The 14,347-nt window shown below is 43.1% G+C and overlaps 1 protein-coding gene across 1 annotated transcript in view; it reads left to right on the top strand.

The window, feature by feature from the left end:
* The first annotated feature begins 1,970 nt into the window (after nt 1-1,970).
* Nucleotides 1,971-14,347, top strand: part of LOC106565414 (inactive dipeptidyl peptidase 10) — a 39,800-nt gene continuing 27,423 nt past the window's right edge. Inside the window, exons 1-4 of the mRNA XM_082959563.1 lie at nt 1,971-2,334; nt 8,911-8,939; nt 10,874-10,988; nt 12,028-12,123. Of these exons, the coding sequence (XP_082815689.1) occupies nt 1,971-2,334; nt 8,911-8,939; nt 10,874-10,988; nt 12,028-12,123 (604 nt within the window). The remainder of the gene's footprint in view (nt 2,335-8,910; nt 8,940-10,873; nt 10,989-12,027; nt 12,124-14,347) is intronic.

Genomic DNA, 14,347 nt, shown 5'->3' with positions numbered 1-14,347 from the left:
ATAATGGCTACCAGTCTCTGTATTTGTGAAAGTTATGGTGCCACATAAATTCTCTTGTTCTCTTTTGGCTGGACAAATGTGTTCATATTGTCTGTGTAGACTGCTCTGTGGTGGAATTTGTAGTTTTTTACTTTTAAGACTTGCAGTTGAAATAAAATAATATGCCAACATTACTGGACTAAAAAACTGGCTGACTAACCATTCAGGAACTTCAGTACTGTCATAAAATAAGTCGTACTCATCCTTAAAAATGTCGTACTGGAGAGAAGAGGACCAAAACGCAGCAGGTATGTGCAGGCTCATCTTGACTTTTATTAACTATCAAAATGAACACCCAAAATAACAAACATAATTACGATCGACAAAAACAGTCTGGTAAGGCCCAAGGCTACACACAGAACAATTCCCCACAACCCCAAAGACAAACACACACACCTATATAGGACTTCCAATCAAAGGCAACTATACACACCTGCCTTCAATTGGAAGTCCCAATCATCAACCCAACATTTAACAAACACAAACCCCCTGCCACATCCTGACCTAGACTAAGCAATACGCCCTCTGCTGGTCAGGACGTGACAAGTACTCCTTGGCCTTGTGTAGCAGCAGCAGATCGTTTCATTTTCTATATCCTGTGCCAAACACATTTATTCAGTGAGTCTAAATTATTAACGTTAGCTGCCTGCCGCATGTTTGCATCAAACTAGCTAGTTAATGTTAGCTATCTAGCTAGGCTACTAAAGCTAACATTAGTAGCTTTGTTAGCTAGCTATAGATTGGATCATTTTAGCTAGTTTTAGAGGACGACTAAACTGCTTTTAGTAAGTGCTTTTATTGACATTTAACACTACCTTGTTTTCCATGAAATTTGTGTTTTCTCTCTCATGAGGCAGGCAACCAGGTAGGCAGGAGAGGAGCGTGAGCAAAGAAAGAAACCAAGTGCAGAGTCAAACAATGAGGTGCTTGTGCAACCAAACATAGTTGTTGAAAGGCAGGGTTGATGAGGCTCTATAGGCTGTAGCTAGTATACCATTGTGACTGACAAATTAACCCACCTGTTGCAGTGAGTGTGGGGTTTACCGCTTGAAATCCCAGGAACAGGGTTGTATTCACAAAACAAAACAAAGGCAAATGGGCTGAAATTGGGGGAGGTATGTCAACTTGCCCAATAAGAAACACCTGCTTTCATTTTCCGTTACAAAACATATTATATTTTTTTTACCGTTTTCTATGACATGAACTAATGAATATGTCTGGCAAACGCATTCGATGCTGCTGCTTTGAAAGTGGTGTGGTGGTGCCACACCAGATTCCAATCTACTGGGGCAAATGCGGCTCTGCCTTGCTGGCAAAGTATAAGGATGTTGTCTCTGGTTTTGAATCTGAATTTAGAGAACTGAATTTGAAAACTGAATCTGAAGTTGAATATATGACATTTATATAAACTTGAAATTTGTCACGTATACTCCCTCTCCGGCCTCTAGGTCATCAGGCTGCTGATTATCCCGCACACCTGTCACCATCGTCTCGCGCACCTGCGCCTCATGACACTCACCTGGACTCCATCACCTCCTTGATTATCTTCCCTGTATCTGTCACTCCCCTTGGTTCTTTCCTCAGGTGTTATTGACTCTGTTTTCATGTCTGTCACGTCTGCTCCTGCTCTCCCCCCTGGCGCTTGAGGGCGCCAGGCTGCTCTGCATCACGCACTCCTATCATCCATTACGCACACCTGCCTTCCCTCGTCACGTGCATCAGCGATATTGGACTCACCTGGACTCACTCATCAACTGTTATTACATATATTTGTCAGTTCCCAGCTCTGTTCCCCGCTTTGGCATTGATTGTTTTTTGTCTGTATTATTAGTTTGCTGATGCTGTTCCTGTCTCGTTCCATGTCCGTTCTTTATTAAATGTTTGACTCCCCGTACCTGCTTCGTCTCTCCAGCGTCATTCCATGTGACAGAATGCAGAAGCCATCGCACGAAGCATCGGGGAGCACTCGCGTTCCGGTTGGTATGGTGGCATCGGCTCTGGGTCGCCACCGATGGAACCGGGGGTGCCAAGTCAGCTTGTCGGGCTTCCACACCCTAGCTGGCTCGAGAGGTTTCCTTGCCCCAGTTGGCTCGGCGGCTTCCCATCCCACGTCACACTCCACCGGATCTTCGGGCTCCCTCTCTGCAGCGGGATCGACAGGCATCTTGCCTCAGCCGGATTGTCGGGCTTCCATTCCTCAGCCGGCTTGCCAGGCTCTCACGCTCCTGCCAGTTCGTTGTGCTTCCACGCCCCAACCGGCTTGTCCAGCGCCCATGTCTCAGCCGGTTCGCCCAGGTGGGACGCCGGGTGGCGCCCCTAGAGGGGGTACTGTCACGTCTGCTCACGCTCTTCTCCCCCCCCCCCCCCCCCCCGGGCGCTTGAGGGCGCCAGGCTGCTCTGCATCACGCACTCCTATCATCCATTACGCACACCTACCTTCCCTCGTCACGCGCATCAGCGATATTGGACTCACCTGGACTCACTCATCACCTGTTATTACCTCTCCTATATTTGTCAGTTCCCCAACTCTGTTCCCCGCTTCTGTAATGATTGTTTTTTGCCTGTATTATTAGTTTGCTGATGCTGTTCCTGTCTCGTTCCATGTCCGTTCTTTATTAAATGTTTGACTCCCGGTAACTGCTTCGTCATTCCATGTGACAATGTCGGTGCCTTGTTTGTGTTTCGTGTTCATTGTTTCTTTTATTTATTAAAACATTCACTCCCTGAACTTGCTTCCCGACTCTCAGCGCACTCGTTACAAAATTATAGTTTGTAAACTTGATACACAGATAATGCAATGTCTAACATATTGAAACTGAATATATAGTAAATATTGATTTTAAATATTCAATTAAATAGAAATTGCATTTTAAAATGAATGCAATATTCATTCAATTCAGTTTGAAATCATGAAATACAAGTTCAATTTATGAATTCAATAAAAAAATGTGTGCATTTTCAAAATGATGGAATTCAAATACAATTTCTGTTGTCACTGAAATCTCTTCATAGAAGATTATTTTCATTTCTCCAACCATGACTCCTCAGTTTCCACTATTCTTAATTTTTTTACTGTCTTTAATTTTATTCTATTAGTCAGTGGGTTGAACTTTCCCCCATCCCCTTCCGTTTCCCCTCCTCTCTATGATTTCCAATAATATAACCACTGACGAGGCTGTTGCATGACTACTGGGACTACAACACATGCTTCTCTTCGGGATCATAATACACACATCATTGAGGGTCACCTTGGGAGAGACTAAGGGAAGTTACCTAATATGTCACATTTGTGTTCAATAATATACGTATTTGCTCGTATTGAGTGTGAGATTGTGTTATATCATGACGTGTTGACCCGAGGTTCAAGGCTCGTATTGATCGTGTTAATGTATCTGTGAGCCATGTTCGCTGCTGAGCAGGCTCTAGGAAATGTGTCTATTAGAGGCCTCTGGGTCGTATTCATTAGGTACAAAACAGAATAAAACTGAAAGAGGGAGGTACTATCTGAAGTTGTCCAATAATAAGAAACTCTTGTTTTGTTTTTGTTTTCCGTTGCTGTTATCTTTTTCAACTGTGTGCATTAATGAATATGAACATGATGCAGCATACGTGTGTCAGCTTCTAGTAGAATATCCAGGCTTCATTAGAATGTATGCTTTGGTTACCAAGTCATCCCCACCCCCACAGCAATACAGGCCTAATTGGCCAGTAGTACATGGTCATAGATAGGAAATAAGTCAGTTGATAGGAATATGTCCAGTTGAAACCTAGTAGGTTCTGTGTGGAAGGGTATCTCCATTGTCGAGCATTGCATTTATCAGGGAAATGAATAACACGATTAGCTAGTAAACCACAGTAAATGTCATATTGATTCCACAGTATTAAAATCAGGATATTTACAACCAATTTCAAATGTCAACAACAGGAATCCTTTCAACACTAGGCCACGTAAGTTTTTCACATGTACAAATATAGATTTGTACAATAGATTTTAAAGTTACAACAACCCTCCTCATTATAACAATGTAACTCTCGTATAACATACATGAGTGCAAAACCTAAACCGTTCGTTTCCCCACACACTTAGCAGTTGATGAAAACACCCTGGGAAATATTTTCTCTCTCTTATTGAGCTGGCTGGCTTTTGAGAGGCAATAAAAGTGTCAGAATCCCCATCTCCTCCACAGGCTTGACAATGTCTATGAGCCATGTTAACCTCCATCTGCTGCAGCTTAGCAGAAGAGAAATTTAACACAATCAAGGATAAAATGTCAGAGAAGCATTTGCCAGGCAGCCCTAGGCCGAAAATTAGATTTCTGGTATCAGTCAATTTGGTTGTACCTCCTCCACCCTGCCCCACACACCCCCTTCCTCTCATCTTCTGTCCCCTCCCTATTCTTTCCCCCTCTTTCTTCCCTTCCCTTCCTCCCTCTCTCGCTCGCTCGCTCCATCCCTCCCTTGCCTTCCACCAGAAAGGCTTATTATTCAATTTACCTCTGAGACCAACCGGCTGGTCTCAGGCTTTTCTTCAATTGTCCTTTTGCTTTCTTCCCAAAGATAGCCTCAGGTCCTAAGTGGTGTAAAAAATAAAATTTAAATAAAAACCAAGCAAGCACAATATTTTCCTGGACATTTGGAGCGAGGTAAAAAAAATATGCGGTCATCGGTGCTAAGGTACTTTAAAGGTCTCGCCGGTGAATACTGAGCACTGTTGTCTCATTCTCATTACAGATCTGTTTGTGAGACATAATGCACTCACAATGACACAGAACTCCCTGGCCAGTGTGGGTATCTAAGCATAGGCATATCTGATATCTGATATACTCATATGACAGTCCTCATCTTGATGCTAAAGTAAGCATTACACATCCCCATTCCTTCCTCTGAGCATTACACATCCCCATCCCTTCCTCTGAGCATTACACATCCCCATCCCTTCCTGTCAGCATTACACATCCCTTCCTGTAAGCATTACACATCCCCATCCCTTTCTCTGTCAGCATTACACATCCCCATCCCTTCCTCTGAGCATTACACATCCCCATCCCTTCCTCTGAGCATTACACATCCCCATCCCTTCCTCTGAGCATTACACATCCCCATCCCTTTCTCTGTCAGCATTACACATCCCCATCCCTTTCCCTGTAAGCATTACATTTTCGATTTTTAATTTTAGTAATTTAGCAGATGCTCTTATCCAGAGAGAGTTAGTGCCTTCATCTTAAGATAGCTAAGTGGGACAACCACATATCACAGGCATAGTAAATCAATTTTTCCTCAATAAAGTCATTACACATCCCTATCCCTTCCTGTAAGCATTCAGCATTTGCCTTGATCATCACATTCACAACACAAGGTATGATATCAAAGCCTAGCATTTTAGGTAGCAAAACAACAATCCACTTGGCTGCCAGCTCATTTCTCCCAGTGCTCAGCTATAATTCAGCATTAACAGTAAAGCATTTATACTGACACTCCACACAATCCTTTAGTCTACAGGCTTTAAAAAATCACATTCTGTAAGTGGGCTTTTACCCACTGGGCTTTTGTGTCACCTCAACCAAAGCCCCTCTAAAATCCATACCTGGAATAAAAAAGTAGCTAACTATTGGCTTAGGGTACCAAAGCAGGTGTGAGCCATACAATCCATGCCATTGACATGGCTTGCAAGCAGAGCCTCAGTCAGCTGAATTATTTATATGTGGCTCAATAGGCATGCTGCCTAACTTCGCTTTAATAATCCCCCATGCATTACAGAGACTAGACTACTCCACAACACTCTCCCACGACCTGTACACGCTGTATGAATGCTATTTTCTCTGCTATCATACTCTCAGCCCAGCTGCTTTATTTATTCATGGTAACATATTGCAGCAGCAGTAGCAGTGGTAGGGAGCACACTGCAGAGCTCTGCAGCTACTCCTCTAGATGTGAAACATAAGACTCCAGTCATCAGTAATATCTTCTGTTTCCAGACGCGTTTTACAACCAAAATGGGAAAACTAAAGAAAAGAGGTGGCGGTGCAGAGATGTTTCCGATAAGAGGGCGGCTGTTTATCCCCTCCTCCTACCTTCTGTAGGATTTGTATTTAGTTCCTTCTCGTCATCCATAACAGTTTTCATATAAACCCAGGCCTCTTTTCTCCTCCATTGCCCTCGGTCTCCGCTCTTGGTTATCCCTCCTCAGAGACAGGAAGTGATTGAACTAATGCTCCTAACGCTGGATAACACCATGACCTAATTTCACTGCTATAACAGCTAATGCAATAGAACATAATACAGATCCTCATAAGATACCGGAAAGCATATTACCATTAATTAATTATTACATTATTGAACAATCTGAATTATTGAGAAGACGTGCTTTAGCGGGAATTGGATTTGATCAAACAGACAGAGAGAGAGAGAGAGAGAGGAGAGAGAGAGAGAGAGAGAGAGAGAGAGAGAGAGAGAGAGAGAGAGAGAGAGAGAGAGAGAGAGAGAGAGAGAGAGAGAGAGAGAGCCTGGGTTATCATGGTTATCATGGTGACCTTTGGGTGACCTTTGGGTGAGAGGAGACAGACAACGCCATGATAGAATTTCTGTAATCCTCACAGCTTCTGCTCATTCAACATGCATGTGGCGCACAGCAGAAATAGAAAATGAACAAGCACATGGACAACAGCCATCTTTCTTTTAGATGTGACATTGTACAGAGCTAGTCTGCTTCATTGCACTACTTGTACTACACTACCTATACTAATACCAGTATACTAATACTACTTTCCCCCATTGTCAAATAAAATTGCTGAATAGTTTTTGGTAACCCAGATGCTAACAGAGTGTGTGTGTGTGTGTGTGTGTGTGTGTGTGTGTGTGTGTGTGTGGAGGGGGGGGGGGGGGGGCAGAACAAACTGAAGCAGCCAGTTTGGTTTCGAGAAACTCATCTACATTCTACTCTGATATCCCCAACTGCCACTCCAAATCTGTAACCTTTGGATTTTGGCAGCCGGTGTATAGCGTTCTGCGGGGGCATTTGGGGACGCGGGGGCATTTGGGGACGCAGCGGCAGTCTTCTATTCATGTGGTATTACTACCTGTGGACTGGTGCACCCTGGTCTCTTCCTGGCTGAGCTGCGGGCGCTCACTTTCACAGACACAGCACAGCTCTTTAATTGGAGCACTATCAGCGTGAGCTAATGCCACTTCAGTTACCTGCCCATAAACCCCATGGTTAAGACAGAGCAGCACTGCGGAGCCCACAGCTGACAGAGAGAGCAAAGAGAGTGAGAATGTCTGTACGTTTGTGGCATCATTTGGAACTGGACACCAATGTGAATATATACATTTACACCAATATTGTGTAAAGGGAAAAGCAAGGCAAGGCAACTAACATGATGACTAATGGTGTAATGCTAGTCAGTCAGTTTCCCCATGTCATAAAAGGCTTCCTAGAGTTGAATAGGATAAGGGTGTTGTAGGGAGAAAGTGACCCTAAGCTTAGTTCAGGGAAACATCCTATTTTATGATACAAGGATACAGGATATAATTATGGCACAGAGAGGATTTCCAGATGACCTCCCCCGCATGTCTGAGAAACACACACAGGAAAATTTGATAGAGAAAAACAGGTTTGGAATCCTTGTCTGACAAGAGTGATTCCTGTTTGTTTACTAGTAACATGTGGTGGCATCTGGTGACCCCTATGGTTCGGTGCTGGACGCTGTTGGCACTGAGTGGTTCGTGTGATTTCGCCGGTGACTAAATTCGCAGTGACAATCAGATTCTGAGTCTTGCTGTATGGCATGCTCTCATCAACATGACTCCGTCTTAACTTATAAGTCACAAGAGACTCCAGCATTGCAAACCGGCAGAGAGATTTCTCCGGCTATTCCATCATATCTGATTCTGAGATGCCCACTTTTCCATTCAGACTAGAGGAAAGGGTTACAGGGGTCATCAAAAGTTAATCTGCTATCAAGGAACAGTATGACATGGGGCCCATAGTAAACTATATGATAGAAAAAACATATTTCATCATCTACAATTCAATTTCATGTCATCTATTTCCCTGGGGGAATACATTATCTGTCAAAAAAGATTTCAATTTTTTTATTTTCAATTCCAGGATTATAAACTATCTTTCAAGGAACATATCTTTTCGATTTCAACAACTGTGCATTTTCTTTAAACAAATCACCCTCACAACTGACAGATTGAACTTCACTTTCCTGCCATATTGCAGATAGAAGTAATTAAGTCGAACAAAGTACCTTAGCTCAATTAGCCAACCAAGCCAACCTCTGAGTATCTCCCAGGTGAATATCCTGTCGGAAAGGAATGATAAATGACCTGCACTGGACCACTAACCAAAACATAGCAGTTAGTATGTTCAACACATCATATGAGTCACAACACACAAACATAGCAGTGGCCATGTTTAACACAGTCACTCACAACACAACACAACACAACACAACACAACACAACACAACACAACACAAAAAGTCATGGCCGGAGGGAGGGAGGCTGTTTGTTGGGCTGTTGAGCATACCTGACCCTGCAGAGTTTGGGCTCTGGTTGGTGGCTAGCAGTGTGATGAAGTCCTGGCAGGTGTTGGGCTGTAACAGTGGGCTGTCGTCCAGACAGAGGTCAATGATGAGGGCCACCGCCTTCTCACAGTACATATCATGGTCCTCTCTCTCCTCCGCAGAACTCATTCTCCTCTGTGAACCTAAGTCCCACACAGTCTTTAGCTCTCATCCAGGACTTGAGAAGTAAAGTGGGGGAAAAGCTAAGGCAGAAGAGGGATGGTGATGGTGATGGTGCTGCATGAAAAATAGATGCAACTTCCCGCTCTCCTCTTATTCTTGCTCTCTCTTTGCCTCTCAGGCTCCTGGATGTACAGCCAGTCAGTGTCAGTATGTGTGTCTTTGTGTGTGTCTGTGTGTGCGTAAAAGAGAGTGTGTGGGAGGGGTCTTAATGAAGCAGTGGGACCCCCCAGGTATTCCCAGAGCAGGAGTATTGCATCATATAAAAGTGCATGCTAAGAAAGGAAGAGAAAGAGAGAAAGCTGACCCTCACATGTGCTCTCTCTCTCTCTCTCTCTCTCTCTCTCTCTCTCTCTCTCTCTCTCTCTCTCTCTCTCTCTCTCTCTCTCCTCTCTCTGTCTCTCTCATAGCATGTGGTAGGATACAGTATGAATATAAAGGAGCGATCGCTCTAGCTCTCCTCCTCTTTTTGTCTCTAGAGGTCTTTCCACAGACTGTGCGTGTATTTATCTTGTGCTCATGGGTACATAAATGTGCAGTATGTAGAAGACTGTACATATTACTGTCATGTTACTGTAAATAGGGATGGGATTTACTGCATTTCATCAATTGAACTCAAATACTGTTCCTACTTTACATGTCTGCTGCATTTCTAATCATTCAGGTGTGACGTGCATGCAAATTAGTTCTGTTATTCCAAATAAGGTGTTAATGGTGATAAGGTGAAAAGTATTTCAGTGTGAGAAAAAATGAATATGAAAATGCCCAAAAAATGTATACACATGCAATAAATTAACAAATTAATTAAGTTTGTGCTGCTTTATTAGCTAATCAATTTATTTCAAAAACAGATAATGATATCAAATACAGCTGCTAACCCACTAATACTGCACCATGCAATTGACATGATACAAAGTGAAAGCAAAGAGAGAGAGAGAAAGAGAGCAAGAGAGTGTCTAGAAGGAGAAATAGAGAGAGAAAGAGAGATGAGATGCTCCAGTCACAGAGGTCAGATTTACAGTATTCCTTATCTGAGCCAGGATTACAAAAATCGGAGTCCAGATTAGGAATATATTGATTTATCGGCAACTACCGCAAAGATGATCGCCAGCACTCAGCAAAACATGCCCTCTGACATGGTAAAGTCACTTTACATATATGTGCTTTCATTCTTCTATTCAATAGTATTGTTAATGAAATACTGTACATAGGGAGCATCCCTTGTTGAAAAGTCATACAGGGAAACTGATTTCTTTAGAAGTTCTAAAGTCTGTTATGAGTGTCATGCCTTATGTTTCTCGGGTTAAAGTCACATTTCCGCTTGAACCTGTCTCCAAAGGACAGTGTGCATAGATCTATAGGCAACCATAATGAATTGAAGTATCTATGTGCTGTTGACCTTTACTTGCCCTCATAGATACTGTTGTGCTGTTGACCTTTACTTGTTGGCCAACTTTTGCATTTCTGGCATACAAAAAAATCTTCTTACATGTTTTTCTTAGCAACTCTTGACTACTACACGCTGCAGAAAATAGTTTTCTTTCAAGAGAAAGTCGCAAACTATGTTATTTGTTCGTTTTTTTGCTCATTTTAGTGATCATTAATGTTGTTCTCCTCTTTAAATCTCTCCTCCTCCATCTCTGTAGCGTATTGCTGTGTTTTAATTAGCGAGAATGACTGTAGCTTAAATCTTCACAATGGGATCTGATAGGCTATGTCAGTCCTTCCTTATCTACTCTGACTGTTATTATACAAGGCAGAATTCTGAGATTATTATGCAGGGTGTCAGGGTTATCCAGTGAAGCGTTTGAATCACATTAATTGACATGGATGCAATAGTCAACAGTGATTACATTTTTACATACTTTACATACTTAATGAAGTGTCACTGATTTGTTCAAGTTCTTGATGACTTCTTTTGTCGTCTATGGTGCTAATGACACAATGAAACCAACTCCCTCTCTTCTTCACTTTATTTTGTAACTCAACCTACCTACGTCTGAAGTTATAACCTAACAACTGTATTGTGTGTGTTTGTGTGTGCGTGTGCATGTGCATACCGGTATGTGTGTTTTCTCCATCAGAATGGTGTGGCTTACCATGGTCCTCCACGTAACTGGAGAGGCATTGGGATAGCTTTGATGGTGATCCTGATGGTCATATCACTGGTCATCCTGTCTGTCATCATGCTCACTCCTGGTAAGAGGAAAACAAGCTAGGCTCAAAGGCAGACGAGACTACAATCTCTGGGTCTCCCAATACTCCCAACTAGCATAGGCCTACTCCTTAATACTGTCAGTCCCAAGCCAAATCAGTCGGGTTTTGTCTGCTTGGCAAGCCTTACATTGAAATGCTTTACAATTTGCTTTTCAAGACAACCAGTAGAATTAAAAACTATTACTTTTGCCACTACAAAAATGAGATCCACCAAACAAAAACCTGATAAAAAAAAGCTTTTTATAAGAATAATGTAATTACAGGAAATGTTGGCTCAATGGGAAATTAATATTTTAAAAGTCTTGTTCAATTTGTGTTCAATTTCGAGTTTGTGAGGGCAACTATATGAGTCTATTACAGTATTAAATACGCAATTTCCTGGGTGAAAATGGATGAAATTGACCGGTATATCCACAAAACATCACCCATTGTCTTAAACTCATCTCTGTGACCTATCTGTCAGTGTTTGAAGTCTGTCTGGGAGCTATAAGAAAGCTCAGGAAAACATCTGAAAACATCTGGAATGATCACACATATTCAATGTAGAAAAAGTCAGATAAAACGTGTGTGTTACTGAGAGTCTAAGCTTTTCCATTATGGGGTCATAATCGTCTGTAGATCAAACTGTTCGGACTCTAAAGATGTTTTCATGAGAACAACCGATTTCGGTATCCTCTTTGGTCTTACAAACACCGCTCTAAGTCAGCCTTCACCCATAGCACAGAATAATGGAGGGTAGCCACGGATTCCGCAAAAATAGATGCATCCAGTCGATTTTTAGAAGCACGCAAAAATCGTCCACGAAATATTGGGACTGATTGTTAAAATGGAGCAATACATTTGGCATGCATTATGCAGTATGGAAGCAGGTTCATGCAATGTTTTATTTGTTTTCATTTTGGCATGAATCTGCTTCCATATCAGAGTGGTATACTGTAGTACTATGGTCATTTGTACCATTTCCTCCATTTGGCCCTTTCTTCCTGCTACTCATCCCTCTCTGTCTTCATCTTTGTTGCAGATGATTCTCTTCTTCTCCTGCGCTCCCGTCTTACTCTGGAGGACCTGAACAAAGACGATTTCAAAGTTCATGACTCCCATGTGACCTGGCTCAACGGTGAGGAGAGGCAGGCTTCCATGGCACAGATTTCATTTACAAAACATGCATGTCAAGCCTTAAATGATTGATATACTTTTTGACAGGCTGCCCACCTTGTATAGCATACTGTACACCCTGTGGCTTCACTGTAACTTGACATGATTTACAGAGCATTCTGCCTGCATCTCAAATGGCACCCTATTACCTATATAGTGTACTACTTTTGACCAGGGCCGATATTGTAGTGAGGTAAATATTGATCATATCACATCATATATACTGTACCTCACATGCAACCCATAATAAGACTATGCAATTAGCCTATTAAAATGTTTACCTGACTCCATAATGACGATTTATCAATATGCAAGAGACTACAGTTGAGTTACAGGAATTGGAAGGTCAAGAAAGTTCTATGAATGGAATTCTAAATCCAAGTGTATTTTATTAACATTGTAAAATGGATGGATTCACATACAAAGCATAAGCTTAATTTACAAAGCACGAAAAACTATTACAAGGCAGTATCCTAGACATGATCAGAGAGGGAGAGAGAGAGAGAGAGAGAGAGAGAGAGAGATAGAGAGACAGAGAGAGAGTGTTTTTTTAATTTAACTACGCAAGTCAGTTAAGAACAAATTCTTCTTCTTTTCCTGTAGTCCACAATCATCTCCTTTGTCTTGATCACATTGAGGGAGAAGTTGTTGTCCTTGCACCACACGGTCAGGTCTCTGACCTCCTCCTTATAGGCTGTCTCATCTTTATCGGTGATCAGGCCTACCACTGTTGTGTCATCTGAAAACTTAATGATGGCGTTGGTGTTGTGCCTGGCCGTGCAGTCATGAGTGAACAGGAAGTACAGGAGGGGACTGAGCACGCACCCCTGAGGGCCCCCACGTGTTGAGGATCAGCATGGCGGATGTGTTGTTACCTACCCTTACCACCTGGGGGTGGCCCGTCAGAAAGATCAGGATCCAGTTGCAGAGTTAGGTGTTTAGTCCCAGGCTCCTTAGCTTAGTGAGGAGCTTTGAGGGCACAGTGGTGTTGAACATTGAGCTGTAGTCAATGAATAGCATTCTCATATACAGTTGAAGTCGGAAGTTTACATACACTCAATTAGTATTTGGTAGCATTGTCTTTAAATTGTTTAACTTGGGTCAAATGTTTCGGGTAGCCTTCCACAAGCTTCCTACAATAAGTTGGGTGAATTTTGGCCCATTCCTCCTGACAGAGCTGGTGTAACTGAGTCAGGTTTGTAGGCCTCCTTGCTCGTACACACTTATTCAGTTCTGACCACAAATTTTCTATGGGATTGAGGTCAGGGGTTTGTGATGGCCACTCCAATACCTTGACTTTGTTGTCCTTAAGCCATTTTGCCACAACTCTGTAAGTATGCTTGGGGTCATTGTCCATTTGGAAGACCCATTTGCGACCAAGCTTTAACTTCCTGTCTTGAGATGTTGCTTCAATATATCCACATAATTTTCCTTTCTCATGATACCATCTATTTTGTGAAGTGCACCAGTCCCTCCTACAGCAAAGCATCCCCATAACATGATGCTGCCACCCCCGAGCTTCGCGGTTGGGATTGTGTTCTTCGGCTTGCAAGCCTCCCATTTTTCCTCTAAACATAACGATGGTCATTATGGCCAAACCGTTCTATTTTGTTTCATGAGACCAGAGGACATTTCTCCAAAAAGTACAATCTTTGTCCCCATGTGCAGTTGCAAACCGTTGTCTGGCTTTTTTATGGCGGTTTTGAGCAGTGACTTCTTCCTTGCTGAGCGGCCTTTCAGGTTATGTCAATATAGGACTCGTTTTACTGTGGATTTAGATAATTTTGTATGTGTTTCCTCCAGCATCTTCACAAGGTCCTTTGCTGTTGTTCTGGGATTGATTTGCATTTTTCGCACCAAAGTACGTTCATCTCTAGGAGACAGGGCTGCAGGCCGCCGCTGGAGACTCTGGGCTGCAGGCCGCCGCTGGAGACTCTGGGCTGCAGGCCGCCGCTGAAGACTCCGGGCTGCAAACCGCCGCTGAAGACCGCCGCCGAAGACCGCCGCTGAAGACTCCGGGCTGCAGACCGCCGCTGAAGACTCCGGGCTGCAGACCACCGCTGGAGGCTCCGGGCTGCGGAGCGCAGCTGGAGGCTCCGGACTGGGGAGCGTAGCTGGAGGCTCCGGACTGGGGAGCGTAGCTGGAGGCTCCGGACTGGGGAGCGTCGCTGGAGGCTCCGGACTGG

This window comes from Salmo salar, chromosome 12 (genome assembly GCF_965601325.2).
Source record: "Salmo salar chromosome 12, fSalSal1, whole genome shotgun sequence".
In the NCBI taxonomy this organism is placed as follows: domain Eukaryota; kingdom Metazoa; phylum Chordata; class Actinopteri; order Salmoniformes; family Salmonidae; genus Salmo; species Salmo salar.
Note: the sequence above shows the minus strand (reverse complement) of the source record. Positions and strands in the feature narration are given on the sequence as shown.